The sequence below is a fragment of the Anoplopoma fimbria genome, chromosome 4, assembly GCF_027596085.1.
Source record: "Anoplopoma fimbria isolate UVic2021 breed Golden Eagle Sablefish chromosome 4, Afim_UVic_2022, whole genome shotgun sequence".
Classification (NCBI taxonomy): Eukaryota; Metazoa; Chordata; class Actinopteri; order Perciformes; family Anoplopomatidae; genus Anoplopoma; species Anoplopoma fimbria.
In genome coordinates this window covers 13,097,190-13,118,053 of record NC_072452.1, presented here as the reverse complement: position 1 = coordinate 13,118,053, position 20,864 = coordinate 13,097,190, and the positions used below count along the sequence as shown (strand labels likewise).

The 20,864-nt window shown below is 40.4% G+C and overlaps 3 protein-coding genes and 1 pseudogene across 3 annotated transcripts in view; all 4 read right to left on the bottom strand.

The window, feature by feature from the left end:
- Positions 1 to 20,864, bottom strand: part of LOC129089894 (protocadherin gamma-C5-like) — a 211,440-nt gene that overhangs the window by 170,430 nt on the left and 20,146 nt on the right. The window lies entirely within an intron of this gene.
- On the bottom strand, positions 693 to 3,081 carry LOC129090481 (protocadherin gamma-A11-like; annotated as a pseudogene).
- The window catches only part of LOC129090480 (protocadherin Fat 4-like), a 29,384-nt gene continuing 14,534 nt past the window's right edge, over positions 6,015 to 20,864 (bottom strand). The window contains 4 exon segments of the mRNA XM_054598133.1: positions 6,015 to 8,351; positions 11,295 to 12,157; positions 12,160 to 13,624; positions 16,615 to 18,894. Coding sequence (XP_054454108.1) covers positions 6,015 to 8,351; positions 11,295 to 12,157; positions 12,160 to 13,624; positions 16,615 to 18,894 — 6,945 coding nt within the window.
- Positions 16,609 to 18,984, bottom strand: LOC129089903 (protocadherin gamma-A11-like). Its single transcript, XM_054597319.1, has one exon. It carries the CDS (start codon positions 18,982 to 18,984, stop codon positions 16,609 to 16,611), a length of 2,376 nt encoding a protein of 791 aa, XP_054453294.1.

Here is a 20,864-nt window from a genome sequence, read left to right as displayed (position 1 = left end):
GTGGTAAAACACAAACGTACAGTAAAGAGTGTTTATATTAAAAAGCAGCTGAAAAAATGTTCAACTGATTTTTTACAGGAGTACGTGATATATGTACTTGCTTTACACCTGGGTAATGAGGGTGGTGTGTATTTTATTATTTAGAAAAAAAGGTTAATCAAAAAGGTTGAATTTATTTAAAATAAGCTATTATATAGTAAGGGCCCACCATCCCTTAAACGAAAAAAAAAAGGGGTCAATTTTTGGAGATTTTTTTTTTTCTCTTTTTTTTCTCAAGAAAATGTTGCAATAAATCAAGGAAATTGCAATACAAAAAGTATCATCTCAAAGGAGTGAAAACAAATGTATACATAATGAAAACAGATGAGAAACATTAATACCAAGCAAGCGAACATATTTTCTAAATTGTTATAAAATAGCAATGTAAAGAAATACAACTCAAGACAAACTAAATGACAAAACAATTGGGGAGAGCAGTCAAGGTGCGCAAAAACGAATCAGTAACTCGCTGCTCAGCAACAAGGACAATAAAACAAGCCAAGAGAGTCAAACATATTTCCTCCTGGCTGAAAATAGTGGACAACTGAGAGGACTAACATTGACAAAATAAGACACGTTGGCTGTGTGTGTGCGTGTGTGTATGTGAGAAAGATACTATTAACGTTGTAGGCATCTTCAAAAGACTATATGAATTATGTGCCTACCTCAGGAGAGCCATTAGAGTCCCCGAATACATCAGCAAAGTCTGAAGGACTTTTCCTCAGAGTCTGGTCAGCAGGCAGTGTGTTGTCATTGTAAGAGGACACGAACTTAAAGTCACTGGTTCTAGAACCTGTTGTCAGGTAGGCGTCATAGTTGTAAGTGCTGCGTAAAGTTCCTGTGCCGTCAACATCTGCGTAATTAGGAGGGAGATACGCGCTGGGGATGGCAACTGCTCCATCAAACAACAGTCTGGGCTTTCTCCTGTGACAAAACCTCACACCGAGGATGATGATGATGAAGGTCAGGAAGAAGGTGGACACGGACACCAGCGCGATGATCAGATAAGAGGTCAGTTTGGAGTTCTTCTCGTCGTAAGAAATATCCTTCAGTTCTGGCACCTCAGCCAAGTTATCAGAAATAAGTAAATACATGGAACAGGTGGCAGAGAGAGAGGGCTGTCCGTTATCTTTCACTGACACAATGAGGTTCTGTTTCATGCTGTCAGATTCAGAAATGTCCCGCTGTGTCCTGATCTCTCCGCTGTGGAGACCAATAGTGAAAAGTCCCGGATCAGTGGATTTGACTATATGATAGGACAGCCAGGCGTTCTGTCCGGAGTCCGCGTCCACCGCTATCACTTTGGACACCAGAGAGCCTCCGTGTGCAGCTTTGGGGACCAGCTCGGTCATGAAGGAGTTGCCCTCGGGGCGGGGTACAGTATCTGAGGAGAGTTGTCATTCACGTCCGATACGAAGACACTGACGGTCACGTTGCTGCTGAGCGGAGGAGAACCGTTGTCTCTGGCCATCACGTGGACTTTAAAACTCCTGAACTGTTCATAATCAAACGACCTCACAGCGTGGATCACCCCCGTGTCTCCGTTAACAGATAGGTAGGAGGACACCGGGGCACCGTTCACCTCACCAGCTAACAGAGAATAAATCACTGTACCGTTTTGTCTCCAGTCGGGGTCTCGAGCAGTAACGGAACATAAAGTGGAGCCAGGTTTGTTATTTTCAGTCACATAAGCGCTGTAGGACTGTTCCTCAAACACAGGTGGGTTGTCGTTGATGTCTGCTACAGATAACTGAACAGTTTTAGAGGAGGACAGAGGTGGAGAGCCCTCGTCAGTGGCAGTGATTGTAATGTTGTAATCAGACACTAGTTCACGGTCCAGTTGTCCTGTGGTCACCAGAGAATAATAGTTTTTAACAGAAGGAACCAACTTAAAAGGGACGTTTTGCTGAATGGAGCAGCGGACCTGTCTGTTAGTCTCAGAGTCTCTGTCCTGCACGTTGATGATGCCCACCTCTGTACCAGGTGGGGTATCTTCTGGAATGAGATTCACTAGTGATTTCAAATTGACTACAGGGGCGTTGTCATTCACGTCAGTGATAGAAATTATTACTTTAGCATACGATGACAGCCCTAACCCATCTTTTGCTTTAACGCGTATTTCAAATGATGTCGTAGTTTCATAGTCAACAATACCAATTACTCGTATCTCACCGACTTTACGGTCAATACTAAATATATTCTTCACATCATCAGTAACATGTCCAAATTCATATGTGACGTCACCATTGACTCCCTCGTCTGCATCAGTAGCGCTCACTGTGACCACTACAGTATCTACAGGGGAGTTTTCAGGCAGACTGGCTTTATAAACGGCCTGGCTAAACACTGGGGCGTTATCATTAGCATCCAGTACAGTGACGTGTATGACTACAGTACCTGATCTCTGAGGAGAGCCTCCATCTAAAGCTGTTAGGAGCAAATTGATCTCTTGTTGTTTTTCGCGATCAAGCTCTTTTTCAAGAACAAGCTCTATTGTGTTTCCATCAGCAGCCAAAATGAAATTATCATTCTTCTTAAGGCTGTACTGCTGAACTGAATTCTGTCCTACATCCGCATCGTGCGCCTCTTCAATCACATAACGAGCTCCCCTGTCCGCCGACTCTTGAATTTCTAGATTAATCAAGTCTTCCTTAAATTGTGGGGAATTATCATTAATATCCTGAATCTGTAGATTAATCCGATGGAGCTCAAGAGGATTCTCCAGCACAAGCTCGTGTTTCAGATACACGACGCCTTTTCTCCACAAAGCCCCTCTCGGTCAATCCTGTCGGCGACAATCAACTCTCCGTTATTCAGGTTAATGTCACAGTAACGTTCATCAGTCCCATCCGAGTCAATGCGGGCTCTTCTGTTGGAGAGCGCGCCCCTGTCGAGCCCGAGATCCTTGGCCACATTTCCAATAACTGATCCACGTTTCGTCTCCTCTGGAAAAGAATAGCTCATGTCTCCATTTGCGGCGTTCAGAAAAAGCAAGAGGAAACGAAAACCGCACGTTGTAAACAAGATTATTTTCGAATCCATCATCGACGATTGGTTTCAAACAGGTTGAAGCATAAAGCGAACAATACTGTTCAACCACAGAACACGAAAAGCAACAGCGAGCCTAGGCTGATCGTCCCTATCTTGACACAGGAACACAAGAATGTTCTTCCACACCAAAGAATAGAGGAATTCAAACATCCTAAGGCTGGTGTATAGCGCCACCGTGAGTCAGGTTCAACAAAAACACTGATGAAAATGAAGAAAAGGGAACAATTCAAATTGGCTGTATCCTGCTTATGACTTGTGTTTATATCTATATGAAATAAATATTACAATATGACGTAAAATCAATTGTTGCAACTGCAGTTATCCTTGAGGTTCAAACCAGGAAACAATTGGGAAACAAACGTCAACAAATAACTCTTACAGTATGGATAAAATGCAGACGGATATTAAGTCCAAGCTATAAATATACTATACATTTAAGCATATATATTATTATGACTGAAGTGTTATAAATTGGACGTTTTGTTACAGTGGGCATCCGAATTAGTAAATCAGTGTATGTGTCCTCCTCGAGGATGTAATGCTAACCTGCTGATCTGCATGAGTGTTTTCACACTGGATATCCTGACCCTAAAATGTTTAGCCTCGGCTGATTGCAAGGCAATGTCAGAGTGGTGGATTGTTAGACTCTGTTTTAATTGTTTCTACTGTTGTCCTTTTTATATTGTCTTATTGTATCCTTTACAGCCAACAATTTAAATAAAACAAGTCCAGATAATTTATTTGACTAGTAAGTTATGTGAACTTGGATGATTTCTTTTTTTTTTTCTGCTTTTAAACGTGGTAAATATAACTTCACCACAACCACTATAGCCAAGTTTTGCACATCTAGAGATTTGTACAAGTTTGGAATGCTGAGCACATGTGTCTGTAGTTGGATTAAAAAAAGGAAGCACTTTTCTGAAATATTTTAAAGTTATGTTTTTTCATGTAGTTACAATGAGGCGCTAAACCTTTACATATTAAGTAACACTTCACATATGAATGAGTTTATATATTTATGTGCAGCTTAAAATCATTAAACACACAAAATGTATGTAACTATGTGGTTGTATCATCACATTTACCTACATTTTGAATTACTAAAGTCAAATTGGTTTATTACATCACATATTAGGGGGAGTAGTGGTGTGAAATTGATGAAAGTCTGGAAAAAAGTAGACAAAAATAATCTGAAAAGACAGCAACTTTTCAGCACCAAGGACAGAGCCATGAGTTGAAAACAGTGGGCATAACAAAAAGCACTCACAACACAGGGGCAGGTTGTGTGTGTGTGTGTGTGTGTGTGTGTGTGTGTGTGTGTGTGTGTGTGTGTGTGTGTGTGTGTGTGTGTGTGTGTGTGTGTGTGTGTGTGTGTGTGTGTGTGTGTGTAGAGAGAGAGAAAATAAACTTACTTTAAAACAAAAGACGTTTAAAACAACCAGATGTGGCAACATAGCCGAGACACTAGTTAAGACCAATGACTTTAAACCCAGTCAATCCAGAGAAAACATGGCAGCTATTACCAAAATGTACTAGACAAACATATCTGGGATACCTGGAAGAAAAGACCCTCTTTCTGGCAACATGAACTGTCTAGATGTCTGTATAAAACGTGCTCTTTATTTTAATGAACAAGGTGACTGATATTGTTTCAAGTCATATGCTAAGAAAAAATGGTATTGGTCTACAGTAGTCAAACCAGAGAGCAATCAGCCATAGCTAAACTCAAACAATAGGAAGCCCAAACCAACACATGTAACAAGCTTGGTGGACAGGATTCAAAAGAAAAGACCTATACAACAGGTGAAGCCATACACCTGAAAAAGCAGCACTTGAAAAGAGGAGCATGTTCATAGACTTTCAGCCATTCAGCTTTTAAGGTACATACATCTGCCTGCAGGTTAGCATTATAACATTACCTCCCTGGCCGTAGGTGGAAGACCAATGTTTACATTTAAAGTTATTTATGTGGCAGATACTTCTGTCCAAAGAAATGTGCAAATGAGGTACAATCAAAAGAACAGTAGTTCATGAAGAAGCAAAGAGTAAATCTCAAAAAGCTCAGTGTGAGATTCCCTCTGACACAAATGGCACACGATTGAAGGGATATGAAGTAAGACATGAATGTATGATAAGTGAGATTATTTTTGTTTATTTTATTATTTTTTTAACAGGAGACTGGGATAAAGATTGGTCTGCCAGAAACTTAAAGTAAAAACATAGAAGATGTCACTGGCATATATAGAATCAGTGAAAAGTAGATTCTCATTGCATCCTTTATGCTCCAGTTGATTAGTGGATGATGAATTAATTTGAGTTACAAGTTAATAATGACGTGATCAAAGAACTGCATGCACTAAATAAAATAGTTACTTTTCGTGAAATATTGAAGAGCAGGTTTTTGATGCAGCACAAGCAGAATCTTCTTATAAAAATTATGTCACAATGTCACAACTTAACGTTAGCAATAAACTTACTTCATGGTGAGCAAACTAATAACAGAGTTGTATTACAGCGACAGCAAACTATAATAAATCATAGCAGATCTGAGTAAATTTAGATCAGTATTTTGGTTAAGTCAAACATTCTCCTGTACTGGACACACACAAACAAAGTCTGAGACTTATTCATTGTCAGATGTAAATACATGAATGTATTCAAATGTGACAAGAATGAAACAAATAATGTTCATCTGACAACAAATTTTGAAAGACATACCTAAATGGACAGACAAGTAAAGATAGAAAAAAGAGGAGAATGACGCAAAAAAAGTAAAAAAACATTATTACTAACGAAGTTAGAAGAGAGAAAAAAACGTTGTGTTTAAAATATTCATAGAGTGGATTTGCAATCCCTAATAATGACATGGTTTGAAATGAAAAATGTGGTTGATTTGACTCTATGAAAAAATAATAATGCTATATTCATACCTCTACACACTCTTCCATTTCACCAAACACCTCAGCAAAATCTGATGGACTTTTCCTCAGAGTCTGGTCAGCAGGCAGGGTGTTGTCATTGTAAGAGGACACGAACTTAAAGTCACTGGTTCTAGAACCTGTTGTCAGGTAGGCGTCATAGTTGTAAGTGCTGCGTAAAGTTCCTGTGCCGTCAACATCTGCGTAATTAGGAGGGAGATAAGCGCTGGGGATGGCAACTGCTCCATCAAACAACAGTCTGGGCTTTCTCCTGTGACAAAACCTCACACCGAGGATGATGATGATGAAGGTCAGGAAAAAGGTGGACACAGACACCAGCGCGATGATCAGATAAGAGGTCAGTTTGGAGTTCTTCTCCTCGTAAGAAATATCCTTCAGTTCTGGCACCTCAGCCAAGTTATCAGAAATCAGTAAATACATGGAACAGGTGGCAGAGAGAGAGGGCTGTCCGTTATCTTTCACTGACACAATGAGGTTCTGTTTCATGCTGTCAGATTCAGAAATGTCCCGCTGTGTCCTGATCTCTCCGCTGTGGAGACCAATAGTGAAAAGTCCCGGATCAGTGGATTTGACTATATGATAGGACAGCCAGGCGTTCTGTCCGGAGTCCGCGTCCACCGCTATCACTTTGGACACCAGAGAGCCTCCGTGTGCAGCTTTGGGGACCAGCTCGGTCATGAAGGAGTTGCCCTCCGGGGCGGGGTACAGTATCTGAGGAGAGTTGTCATTCACGTCCGATACGAAGACACTGACGGTCACGTTGCTGCTGAGCGGAGGAGAACCGTTGTCTCTGGCCATCACGTGGACTTTAAAACTCCTGAACTGTTCATAATCAAACGACCTCACAGCGTGGATCACCCCCGTGTCTCCGTTAACAGATAGGTAGGAGGACACCGGGGCACCGTTCACCTCACCAGCTAACAGAGAATAAATCACTGTACCGTTTTGTCTCCAGTCGGGGTCTCGAGCAGTAACGGAACATAAAGTGGAGCCAGGTTTGTTATTTTCAGTCACATAAGCGCTGTAGGACTGTTCCTCAAACACAGGTGGGTTGTCGTTGATGTCTGCTACAGATAACTGAACAGTTTTAGAGGAGGACAGAGGTGGAGAGCCCTCGTCAGTGGCAGTGATTGTAATGTTGTAATCAGACACTAGTTCACGGTCCAGTTGTCCTGTGGTCACCAGAGAATAATAGTTTTTAACAGAAGGAATCAACTTAAAAGGGACGTTTTGCTGAATGGAGCAGCGGACCTGTCTGTTAGTCTCAGAGTCTCTGTCCTGCACGTTGATGATGCCCACCTCTGTACCAGGTGGGGTGTCTTCTGGAATGAGATTCACTAGTGATTTCAAATTCACTACAGGGGCGTTGTCATTCACGTCAGTGATAGAAATTATTACTTTAGCATACGATGACAGCCCTAACCCATCTTTTGCTTTAACGCGTATTTCAAATGATGTTGTAGTTTCATAATCAACAATACCAATTACTCGTATATCACCAACTTTACGGTCAATACTAAATATCTTCCTCACATCATCAGTAACATGTCCAAATTCATAAGTGACGTCACCATTGACTCCCTCGTCTGCATCAGTAGCGCTCACTGTGACCACTACAGTATCTACAGGGGAGTTTTCAGGCAGACTGGCTTTATAAACGGCCTGGCTAAACACTGGGGCGTTATCATTAGCATCCAGTACAGTGACGTGTATGACTACAGTACCTGATCTCTGAGGAGAGCCTCCATCTAAAGCTGTTAGGAGCAAATTGATCTCTTGTTGTTTTTCGCGATCAAGCTCTTTTTCAAGAACAAGCTCTATTGTGTTTCCATCAGCAGCCAGAATGAAATTATCATTCTTCTTAAGGCTGTACTGCTGAACTGAATTCTGTCCTACATCCGCATCGTGCGCCTCTTCAATCACATAACGAGCTCCCCTGTCTGCCGACTCATGAATTTCTAGATTAATCAAGTCTTCCTTAAATTGTGGCGAGTTATCATTAATATCCTGAATGTGTAGATTAATCCGATGGAGCTCCAGAGGATTCTCCATCACAAGCTCGTGTTTTAGGATACACGAAGCCTTTTCTCCACAAAGCCCCTCTCGGTCAATCCTGTCGGCGACAATCAACTCTCCGTTATTCAGGTTAATGTCACAGTAACGTTCATCAGTCCCATCCGAGTCAATGCGGGCTCTTCTGTTGGAGAGCGCGCCCCTGTCGAGCCCGAGATCCTTGGCCACATTTCCAATAACTGATCCACGTTTCGTCTCCTCTGGAAAAGAATAGCTCATGTCTCCATTTGCGGCGTTCAGAAAAAGCAAGAGGAAACGAAAACCGCACGTTGTAAACAAGATTATTTTCGAATCCATCATCGACGATTGGTTTCAAACAGGTTGAGGCATAAAGCGAACAATACTGTTCAACCACAGAACACGAAAAGCAACAGCGAGCCTAGGCTGATTGTCCCTATCTTGACACAGGAACAGAAGAATGTTCTTCCACACAAAAGAATAGAGGAATTCAAACATCCTAAGGCTGGTGTATAGCGCCACCGTGAGTCAGGTTCAACAAAAACACTGATGAAAATGAAGAAAAGGGAACAATTCAAATTGGCTGTATCCTGCTTATGACTTGTGTTTATATCTATATGAAATAAATATTACAATATGACGTAAAATCAATTGTTGCAACTGCAGTTATCCTTGAGGTTAAAACCAGGAAACAACCGGGAAACAAACGTCAACAAATAACTCTTACAGTATGGATAAAATGCAGAACGATACTAAGTGCAAGCTACTAATAAACTATACATTTAAGTATATATATTAGTATGACTGAAGTGTTATTAATTGGACGTTTCGTTACAGTGGGCATCCGAATTAGTAAATCTGTGTATGTGTCCTCCTCTAGGATGTAATGCTAACCTGCTGATCTGCATGAGTGTTTTCACACTGGATATCCTGACCCTAAAATGTTTAGCCTCGGCTGATTGCAAGGCAAGGTCAGAGTGGTGGATTGTTAGACTCTGTTTTAATTGTTTCTGCTGTTGTTTTTTTTACTTTGTCTTATTGTATCCTTTGCAGCCAAAAATGTAAATAAAACAAGTCCAGATATTTTTTTTGACTAGTAAGTTCTCTGAACTTGGATGAATTATTTTTTGTTCTGCTTTTAAACGTGGTAAATATAACTCCACCACAACTACTAAAACCGAGTTTTGCACATCTACAGATTTGTACAAGTTTGCAATGCTGCGCACATGTGTCTGTAGTTGGATGAAAAAAAAGTTATGTTATTTCATGTAGTTACAATGAGGAACTAAACCTTTAAATAAGTAACCATTTACATATGTTTAAGTTAATATACTGTATATATGTGCAGCTTAAAATGATTAAACACACTAAATGTATGTAACTATGTGGTTGTATCATTACATTTACCTTAAATTTGAATTACTGAAGACAAATTGGTTTATTGCATCACTATGTACTCATTATCAGGGGGAGCAGTGGTGTGAAATTGATGAAAGTCTGGAAAAAAGTAAACAAAAAGATTCTGAAAAGACAGCAACTTTTCAGCACCAAGGACAGAGCCATGAGTTGAAAACAGTGGGCATAACAAAAAGCACTCAGAACACAGGGGCAGGTGTGTGTGTGTGTGTGTGTGTGTGTGTGTGTGTGTGTGTGTGTGTGTGTGTGTGTGTGTGTGTGTGTGTGTGTGTGTGTGTGTGTGTGTGTGTGCGTGTGTTAGAGAGAGAGAAAATAAAACTTACTTTAAAACAAAAGACGTTTAAAACAACCAGATGTGGCAACATAGCCTCGACACTAGTTAAGACCAATGACTTTAAACCCAGTCAATGCAGAGAAAACATGGCAGCTATTACCAAAATGTACTAGACAAACATATCTGGTTTACCTGGAAGAAAAGACCCTCTTTCTGGCAACATGAACTGTCTAGATGTCTGTATAAAACGTGCTCTTTATTTTAATGAACAAGGTGACTGATATTGTTTCAAGTCATAAGCTGAGAAAAAATGGTATCGGTCTACAGTAGTCAAACCAGAGAGCAATCAACCATAGCTAAACTCAAACAATAGGAAGCCCAAACCAACACATGTAACAAGCTTGGTGGACTGGATTCAAAAGAAAAGACCTATACAACAGGTGAAGCCATACACCTGAAAAAGCAGCACTTGAAAAGAGTAGCATGTTCATAGACTTTCAGCCATTCAGCTTTTAAGGTACATACATCTGCCTGCAGGTTAGCATTATAACATTACCTCCCTGGCCGTAGGTGGAAGACCAATGTCTACATTTAAAGTTATTCATGTGGCAGATACTTCTGTCCAAAGAAATGTGCAAATGAGGTACAATCAAAAGAACAGTAGTTCATGAAGAAGCAAAGAGTAAATCTCAAAAAGCTCAGTGTGAGATTCCCTCTGACACAAATGGCACACGATTGAAGGGATATGAAGTAAGACATGAATGTATGATAAGTGAGATTATTTTTGTTTATTTCATTATTTTTTTAACAGGACACTGGGATAAAGATGGGTCTGCCAGAAACTTAAAATAAAAACATGGAAGATGTAACTGGCATATATAGAATCAGTGAAAAGTAGGTTCCCATTGCATCCTTTATGCTCCAGTTGATTAGTGGATGATGAATTAATTTGAGTTACAATTTAAAAATAACTTGATCAAAGAACTGCATGCACTAAATAAAATAGTTACTTTTAGTGAAATATTGAAGAGCAGGTTTTTGATGCAGCACAAGCAGAATCTTCTCGTAAAAATTATGTCACAATGTCACAACTTAACGTTAGCAATAAACTTACTTCATGGTGAGCAAACTAATAACAGAGTTGTATTACAGCGACAGCAAACTATAATAAATCATAGCAGATCTGAGTAAATTTAGATCAGTATTTTGGTTAAGTCAAACATTCTCCTGTACTGGACAAACACAAACAAAGTCTGAGACTTATTCATTGTCAGATTTAAATACATGAATGTATTCAAAAGTGACAAGAATGAAACAAATAATGTTCATCTGACAACAAATTTTGAAAGTCATACCCAAATGGACAGACAAGAAAAAATAGAAAAAAGAGGAGAATGACGCAAAAAAAGTAAAAAAACATTATTACTAACGAAGTTAGAAGAGAGAGAAAAAAACGTTGTGTTGCAATCCCTAATAATGACATGGTTTGAAATGAAAAATGTGTTTGATTTGACTCTGAATAAATAATAATGCTATATTCATACCTCTACACACTCTTCCATTTCACCAAACACCTCAGCAAAATCGCTTGGACTTTTCCTCAGAGTCTGGTCAGCAGGCAGTGTGTTGTCATTGTAAGAGGACACAAACTTAAAGTCACTGGTTCTAGAACCTGTTGTCAGGTAGGCGTCATAGTTGTAAGTGCTGCGTAAAGTTCCTGTGCCGTCAACATCTGCGTAATTAGGAGGGAGGTAAGCGCTGGGGATGGCAACTGCTCCATCAAACAACAGTCTGGGCTTTCTCCTGTGACAAAACCTCACACCGAGGATGATGATGATGAAGGTCAGGAAAAAGGTGGACACAGACACCAGCGCGATGATCAGATAAGAGGTCAGTTTGGAGTTCTTCTCGTCGTAAGAAATATCCTTCAGTTCTGGCACCTCAGCCAAGTTATCAGAAATAAGTAAATACATGGAACAGGTGGCAGAGAGAGAGGGCTGTCCGTTATCTTTCACTGACACAATGAGGTTCTGTTTCATGCTGTCAGATTCAGAAATGTCCCGCTGTGTCCTGATCTCTCCGCTGTGGAGACCAATAGTGAAAAGTCCCGGATCAGTGGATTTGACTATATGATAGGACAGCCAGGCGTTCTGTCCAGAGTCCGCGTCCACCGCTATCACTTTGGACACCAGAGAGCCTCCGTGTGCAGCTTTGGGGACCAGCTCGGTCATGAAGGAGTTGCCCTCCGGGGCGGGGTACAGTATCTGAGGAGAGTTGTCATTCACGTCCGATACGAAGACACTGACGGTCACGTTGCTGCTGAGCGGAGGAGAACCGTTGTCTCTGGCCATCACGTGGACTTTAAAACTCCTGAACTGTTCATAATCAAACGACCTCACAGCGTGATCACCCCCGTGTCTCCGTTAACAGATAGGTAGGAGGACACCGGGGCACCGTTCACCTCACCAGCTAACAGAGAATAAATCACTGTACCGTTTTGTCTCCAGTCGGGGTCTCGAGCAGTAACGGAACATAAAGTGGAGCCAGGTTTGTTATTTTCAGACACATAAGCGCTGTAGGACTGTTCCTCAAACACAGGTGGGTTGTCGTTGATGTCTGCTACAGATAACTGAACAGTTTTAGAGGAGGACAGAGGTGGAGAGCCCTCGTCAGTGGCAGTGATTGTAATGTTGTAATCAGACACTAGTTCACGGTCCAGTTGTCCTGTGGTCACCAGAGAATAATAGTTTTTAACAGAAGGAACCAACTTAAAAGGGACGTTTTGCTGAATGGAGCAGCGGACCTGTCTGTTAGTCTCAGAGTCTCTGTCCTGCACGTTGATGATGCCCACCTCTGTACCAGGTGGGGTGTCTTCTGGAATGAGATTCACTAGTGATTTCAAATTGACTACAGGGGCGTTGTCATTCACGTCAGTGATAGAAATTATTACTTTAGCATACGATGACAGCCCTAACCCATCTTTTGCTTTAACGCGTATTTCAAATGATGTTGTAGTTTCATAGTCAACAATACCAATTACTCGTATCTCACCGACTTTACGGTCAATACTAAATATCTTCCTCACATCATCAGTAACATGTCCAAAGTCATAAGTGACGTCACCATTGACTCCCTCGTCTGCATCAGTAGCGCTCACTGTGACCACTACAGTATCTACAGGGGAGTTTTCAGGCAGACTGGCTTTATAAACGGCCTGGCTAAACACTGGGGCGTTATCATTAGCATCCAGTACAGTGACGTGTATGACTACAGTACCTGATCTCTGAGGAGAGCCTCCATCTAAAGCTGTTAGGAGCAAATTGATCTCTTGTTGTTTTTCGCGATCAAGCTCTTTTTCAAGAACAAGCTCTATTGTGTTTCCATCAGCAGCCAAAATGAAATTATCATTATTCTTAAGGCTGTACTGCTGAACTGAATTCTGTCCTACATCCGCATCGTGCGCCTCTTCAATCACATAACGAGCTCCCCTGACCGCCGACTCTTGAATTTCTAGATTTATAAATTCTTCGTTAAATTGTGGGGAATTATCATTAATATCCTGAATATGTAGATTAATCCGATGGAGCTCCAGAGGATTCTCCAGCACAAGCTCGTGTTTCAGGATACACGAAGCCTTTTCTCCACAAAGCCCCTCTCGGTCAATCCTGTCGGCGACAATCAACTCTCCGTTATTCAGGTTAATGTCACAGTAACGTTCATCAGTCCCATCCGAGTCAATGCGGGCTCTTCTGTTGGAGAGCGCGCCCCTGTCGAGCCCGAGATCCTTGGCCACATTTCCAATAACTGATCCACGTTTCGTCTCCTCTGGAAAAGAATAGCTCATGTCTCCATTTGCGGCGTTCAGAAAAAGCAAGAGGAAACGAAAACCGCACGTTGTAAACAAGATTATTTTCGAATCCATCATCGACGATTGGTTTCAAACAGGTTGAGGCATAAAGCGAACAATACTGTTCAACCACAGAACACGAAAAGCAACAGCGAGCCTAGGCTGATTGTCCCTATCTTGACACAGGAACACAAGAATGTTCTTCCACACAAAAGAATAGAGGAATTCAAACATCCTAAGGCTGGTGTATAGCGCCACCGTGAGTCAGGTTCAACAAAAACACTGATGAAAATGAAGAAAAGGGAATAATTCAAATTGGCTGTATCCTGCTTATGACTTGTGTTTGTATCTATATGAAATAAATATTACAATATGACGTAAAATCAATTGTTGCAACTGCAGTTATCCTTGAGGTTCAAACCAGGAAACAATCGGGAAACAAACGTCAACAAATAACTCTTACAGTATGGATAAAATGCAGAACGATACTAAGTCCAAGCTATAAATATACTATACATTTAAGCATATATATTATTATGACTGAAGTGTTATTAATTGGACGTTTTGTTACAGTGGGCATCCGAATTAGTAAATCAGTGTATGTGTCCTCCTCTAGGATGTAATGCTAACCTGCTGATCTGCATGAGTGTTTTCACACTGGATATCCTGACCCTAAAATGTTTAGCCTCGGCTGATTGCAAGGCAATGTCAGAGTGGTGGATTGTTAGACTCTGTTTTAATTGTTTCTACTGTTGTCCTTTTTATATTGTCTTATTGTATCCTTTACCGCCAAAATTTTTAATAAAACAAGTCCAGATCTTTTTTTTGACTAGTAAGTTATGTGAACTTGGATGATTTCTATTTTTTTCTGCTTTTAAACGTGGTAAATATAACTTCACCACAACCACTATAGCCAAGTTTTGCACATCTAGAGATTTGTACAAGTTTGGAATGCTGAGCACATGTGTCTGTAGTTGGATTAAAAAAAGGAAACACTTTTCTGAAATATTTTAAAGTTATGTTTTTTCATGTAGTTACAATGAGGCGCTAAACCTTTAAATAAGTAACACTTCACATATGAATGAGTTTATATATTTATGTGCAGCTTAAAATCATTAAACACACAAAATGTATGTAACTATGTGGTTGTATCATCACATTTACCTACATTTTGAATTCCTAAAGTCAAATTGGTTTATTACATCACATATTAGGGGGAGTAGTGGTGTGAAATTGATGAAAGTCTGGAAAAAAGTAGACAAAAATAATCTGAAAAGACAGCAACTTTTCAGCACCAAGGACAGAGCCATGAGTTGAAAACAGTGGGCATAACAAAAAGCACTCACAACACAGGGGCAAGTTGTGTGTGTGTGTGTGTGTGTGTGTGTGTGTGTGTGTGTGTGTGTGTGTGTGTGTGTGTGTGTGTGTGTGTGTGTGTGTGTGTGTGTGTGTGTGTGTGTGTTAGAGAGAGAGAAAATAAACTTACTTTAAAACAAAAGACGTTTAAAACAACCAGATGTGGCAACATAGCCGAGACACAAGTTAAGACCAATGACTTTAAACCCAGTCAATCCAGAGAAAACATGGCAGCTATTACCAAAACGTACAAGACAAACATATCTGGGTTACCTGGAAGAAAAGACCCTCTTTCTGGCAACATGAACTGTCTAGATGTCTGTATAAAACGTGCTCTTTATTTTAATGAACAAGGTGACTGATATTGTTTCAAGTCATGAGCTGAGAAAAAAATGGTATTGGTCTACAGTAGTCAAACCAGAGAGCAATCAACCATAGCTAAACTCAAACAATAGGAAGCCCAAACCAACACATGTAACAAGCTTGGTGGACAGGATTCAAAAGGAAAGACCTATACAACAGGTGAAGCCATACACCTGAAAAAGCAGCACTTGAAAAGAGTAGCATGTTCATAGACTTTCAGCCATTCAGCTTTTAAGGTACATACATCTGCCTGCAGGTTAGCATTATAACATTACTTCCCTGGCCGTAGGTGGAAGACCAATGTCTACATTTAAAGTTATTTATGTGGCAGATACTTCTGTCCAAAGAAATGTGCAAATGAGGTACAATCAAAACAACAGTAGTTCATGAAGAAGCCAAGAATAAATCTCAAAAAGCTCAGTGTGAGATTCCCTCTGACACAAGTGGCACACGATTGAAGGGATATGAAGTAAGACATGAATGTATGATAAGTGAGATTATTTTTGTTTATTTCATTATTTTTTTAACAGGACACTGGGATAAAGATGGGTCTGCCAGAAACTTAAAGTAAAAACATGGAAGATGTCACTGGCATATATAGAATCAGTGAAAAGTAGATTCCTATTGCATCCTTTATGCTCTAGTCTAGTTGATTAGTGGATGGTGAATTAATTTGAGTTACAATTTAATAATAACTTGATCAAAGAACTGCATGCACTAAATAAAATAGTTACTTTTAGTGAAATATTGAAGAGCAGGTTTTTGATGCAGCACAAGCAGAATCTTCTCATAAAAATTATGTCACAATGTCACAACTTAACGTCAGCAATAAATTTACTTCATGGTGAGCAAACTAATAACAACACAGAGTTGTATTACAGCGACAGCAAACTGAAATAAATCATAGCAGATCTGAGTAAATTTAGATCAGTATTTTGGTTAAGACAAACATTCTCCTGTACTGGACACACACAAACAAAGTCTGAGACTTATTCATTGTCAGATTTAAATACATGAATGTATTCAAAAGTGACAAGAATGAAACAAATAATATTCATCTGACAACAAATTTTGAAAGTCATACCCAAATGGACAGACAAGAAAAGATAGAAAAAAGAGGAGAATGACGCAAAAAAAGTAAAAAAACATCATTACTGACAAAGTTAGAAGAGAGAGAAAAAAAAGTTGTGTTTAAAATATCCATAGAGTGGATTTGCAATCCCTAATAATGACATGGTTTGAAATGAAAAATGTGTTTGATTTGACTCTATGAAAAAATAATAATGCTATATTCATACCTCTACACACTCTTCCATTTCACCAAACACCTCAGCAAAATCGCTTGGACTTTTCCTCAGAGTCTGGTCAGCAGGCAGTGTGTTGTCATTGTAAGAACTCACGAACTTAAAGTCACTGGTTCTAGAGCCTGTTGTCAGGTAGGCGTCATAGTTGTAAGTGCTGCGTAAAGTTCCTGTGCCGTCAACATCTGCGTAATTAGGAGGGAGATAAGCGCTGGGGATGGCAACTGCTCCATCAAACAACAGTCTGGGCTTTCTCCTGCGACAAAACCTCACACCGAGGATGATGATGATGAAGGTCAGGAAAAAGGTGGACACGGACACCAGCGCGATGATCAGATAAGAGGTCAGTTTGGAGTTCTTCTCGTCGTAAGAAATATCCTTCAGTTCTGGCACCTCAGCCAAGTTATCAGAAATAAGTAAATACATGGAACAGGTGGCAGAGAGAGAGGGCTGTCCGTTATCTTTCACTGACACAATGAGGTTCTGTTTCATGCTGTCAGATTCAGAAATGTCCCGCTGTGTCCTGATCTCTCCGCTGTGGAGACCAATAGTGAAAAGTCCCGGATCAGTGGATTTGACTATATGATAGGACAGCCAGGCGTTCTGTCCGGAGTCCGCGTCCACCGCTATCACTTTGGACACCAGAGAGCCTCCGTGTGCAGCTTTGGGGACCAGCTCGGTCATGAAGGAGTTGCCCTCCGGGGCGGGGTACAGTATCTGAGGAGAGTTGTCATTCACGTCCGATACGAAGACACTGACGGTCACGTTGCTGCTGAGCGGAGGAGAACCGTTGTCTCTGGCCATCACGTGGACTTTAAAACTCCTGAACTGTTCATAATCAAACGACCTCACAGCGTGGATCACCCCCGTGTCTCCGTTAACAGATAGGTAGGAGGACACCGGGGCACCGTTCACCTCACCAGCTAACAGAGAATAAATCACTGTACCGTTTTGTCTCCAGTCGGGGTCTCGAGCAGTAACGGAACATAAAGTGGAGCCAGGTTTGTTATTTTCAGTCACATAAGCGCTGTAGGACTGTTCCTCAAACACAGGTGGGTTGTCGTTGATGTCTGCTACAGATAACTGAACAGTTTTAGAGGAGGACAGAGGTGGAGAGCCCTCGTCAGTGGCAGTGATTGTAATGTTGTAATCAGACACTAGTTCACGGTCCAGTTGTCCTGTGGTCACCAGAGAATAATAGTTTTTAACAGAAGGAATCAACTTAAAAGGGACGTTTTGCTGAATGGAGCAGCGGACCTGTCTGTTAGTCTCAGAGTCTCTGTCCTGCACATTGATGATGCCCACCTCTGCACCAGGTGGGGTGTCTTCTGGAATGAGATTCACTAGTGATTTCAAATTGACTACAGGGGCGTTGTCATTCACGTCAGTGATAGAAATTATTACTTTAGCATACGATGACAGCCCTAACCCATCTTTTGCTTTAACGCGTATTTCAAATGATGTTGTAGTTTCATAGTCAACAATGCCAATTACTCGTATATCACCGACTTTACGGTCAATACTAAATATCTTCCTCACATCATCAGTAACATGTCCAAAGTCATAAGTGACGTCACCATTGACTCCCTCGTCTGCATCAGTAGCGCTCACTGTGACCACTACAGTATCTACAGGGGAGTTTTCAGGCAGACTGGCTTTATAAACGGCCTGGCTAAACACTGGGGCGTTATCATTAGCATCCAGTACAGTGACGTGTATGACTACAGTACCTGATCTCTGAGGAGAGCCTCCATCTAAAGCTGTTAGGAGCAAATTGATCTCTTGTTGTTTTTCGCGATCAAGCTCTTTTTCAAGAACAAGCTCTATTGTGTTTCCATCAGCAGCCAAAATGAAATGATCATTCTTCTTAAGGCTGTACTGCTGAACTGAATTCTGTCCTACATCCGCATCGTGCGCCTCTTCAATCACATAACGAGCTCCCCTGACCGCCGACTCTCTGATTTCTAGATTTATAAATTCTTCGTTAAATTGTGGGGAATTATCATTAATATCCTGAATATGTAGATTAATCCGATGGAGCTCCAGAGGATTCTCCAGCACAAGCTCGTGTTTCAGGATACACGAAGCCTTTTCTCCACAAAGCCCCTCTCTGTCAATCCTGTCGGCGACAATCAACTCTCCGTTATTCAGGTTAATGTCACAGTAACGTTCATCAGTCCCATCCGAGTCAATGCGGGCTCTTCTGTTGGAGAGCGCGCCCCTGTCGAGCCCGAGATCCTTGGCCACATTTCCAATAACTGATCCACGTTTCGTCTCCTCTGGAAAAGAATAGCTCATGTCTCCAAATGCGGCGTTCAGAAAAAGCGGGAGGAAATAAAAGCCATACGCTACCGCTTTTAAATCCATCGTCAAGTAACAGTTCCTAAGACGTTAACGAATCCAAGCAACAAACACAGTCCAACCACGTAACAGTAAAAGAGCGAGATTGTGCCTGTAGTATCTAGCACGCAATGGGCGTAAGAGAACGAACATGTCCACAAAGGATAGAGGAATGGACTGGTGTATAGCGACACCGTGAGTTAAGTTCAACAATAACACATATTTAGAAACATAATAACCAACATGAACACTGCTTAATTGGTTGTAGCCTACATAAACTTGTCCATGAGTCCTGTAAATTAAACAGAAGGTGAACTCACTTCGGTGTTTGGAACATTTGCAACAAGTACTACTGTGCATTTAGTTCAATGCATCACAATACAGAATCCCATCAAGGTTTGAAGACGCACTCTTTCAAGCTACACGTTTTTTAAGATAACTATGCAAGGTACATACAAAATGATTCTTGTAAATGAGCACAGGTCTACTTTAAATTGTCAGAGTTAGCACACTTAAATGGACTACATTTTGATGAAATTATATTATATTTAATAGCTATTTAAAAGGAAATAATTTTGTAGGATACCAGGATATGAAAAGAGTGTACCTGTATGAATTTGTATTTGCATCCCATCCATAACTTTCATTTGTGATCTAAAAAGGGTGTATTGCATTTCATTTTTTGAATTCAATCAAAGGGACATGATTGCTTGTAGTGGACCATTCCAGTCCATCTTCACTGTATGAGTTCTGGTGCAAAACTGAAAGGCTTAGGTCACCTTAAACCCTGATGTGTGCATCTGGTGTGGAATTCCAGACTCTCAACGGGATGCAAGATATTTTATTTGAAGTAAGCATGCAGTCTAACTGCACTTTAATACAGGCGTAAATGCAGAGAGCTGCTATTGCTGTATTTAACAAAAAATTAAATAAAAAACACGAGAATGTTTTCAATTTTGATTAAAATGTACATCACATCTCAATCATTATTGTCATCATGAAGCGGGGCAGTACAAGTTTATTTTACTCAAACTACTGTCTCCAGTAGGATTATGATAGGATCTCTAGAGGTGGATATAAGTGAGATTATTTAATTTTCAAGTTGATTTGTATTGCTTGCAGTCTAATCTCAAAATAAACCAACAGAATAATGCCATGTATTGTTTACAGAGTGTTAAACTACATCATGAGTTACATGTGAACTAAATCCATGTCTCTAGAAGTTCTGACATCACCAAATTTGTAAAAAGATCTGGACAACTTTCATTTTTCAAGTTCAAGAAAGAGAAAGAGACATGCAAATGGTTTATAAGCTGTAAATGTGTTTATATTCTGACTAAGAAACAACTATTATCACTGTATTTTAGGACAAAGAACTGCAAACAATGAAGAGAAAACCCAAAGCAAAACATCCGGAAACTTGCTTTGGGGACACACTACTCTCAACAGTACTATACCACAACTTACCAACTCTAAAGTTATACAACACTGCCAATCAACAAATAGGATAGTTAGTACGGTTATATAATCAAACTTCCCCACATGAGATGAAAAGTATATATAGCCCAGCCTGCACCTAACAGCTATTTCTTTTTTTTAAGAGATGAAAAAAAAATATTTAAAATAAATCACCTTTCAAAAAGTCACTGAATATGCAGTCTAACAGTCGTTATCGCCTCAATAACACATCTAATAGATATTCACAATGTTAAAGAACTTAGTTAGCACAAACAATGAAGAGATCTCAAGTCACTTCTATTGAAACAGACAATATGAATTGGGCCTATAAGACAAACAAGTCATTTATTTTTCTTTACATTTACTTGTTGACTCAGACAGTAATCAAACACAAGACAGCTCAAACAAGAGAGGCCTACTTAGCATACATGCTTAAGAAGGTAAGTGGA

Bases quoted from the DNA above. Each gene is read 5' to 3' on its own strand.
- LOC129089903 (XM_054597319.1), bottom strand. From the start codon at position 18,984: ATGGATTTAAAAGCGGTAGCGTATGGCTTTTATTTCCTCCCGCTTTTT.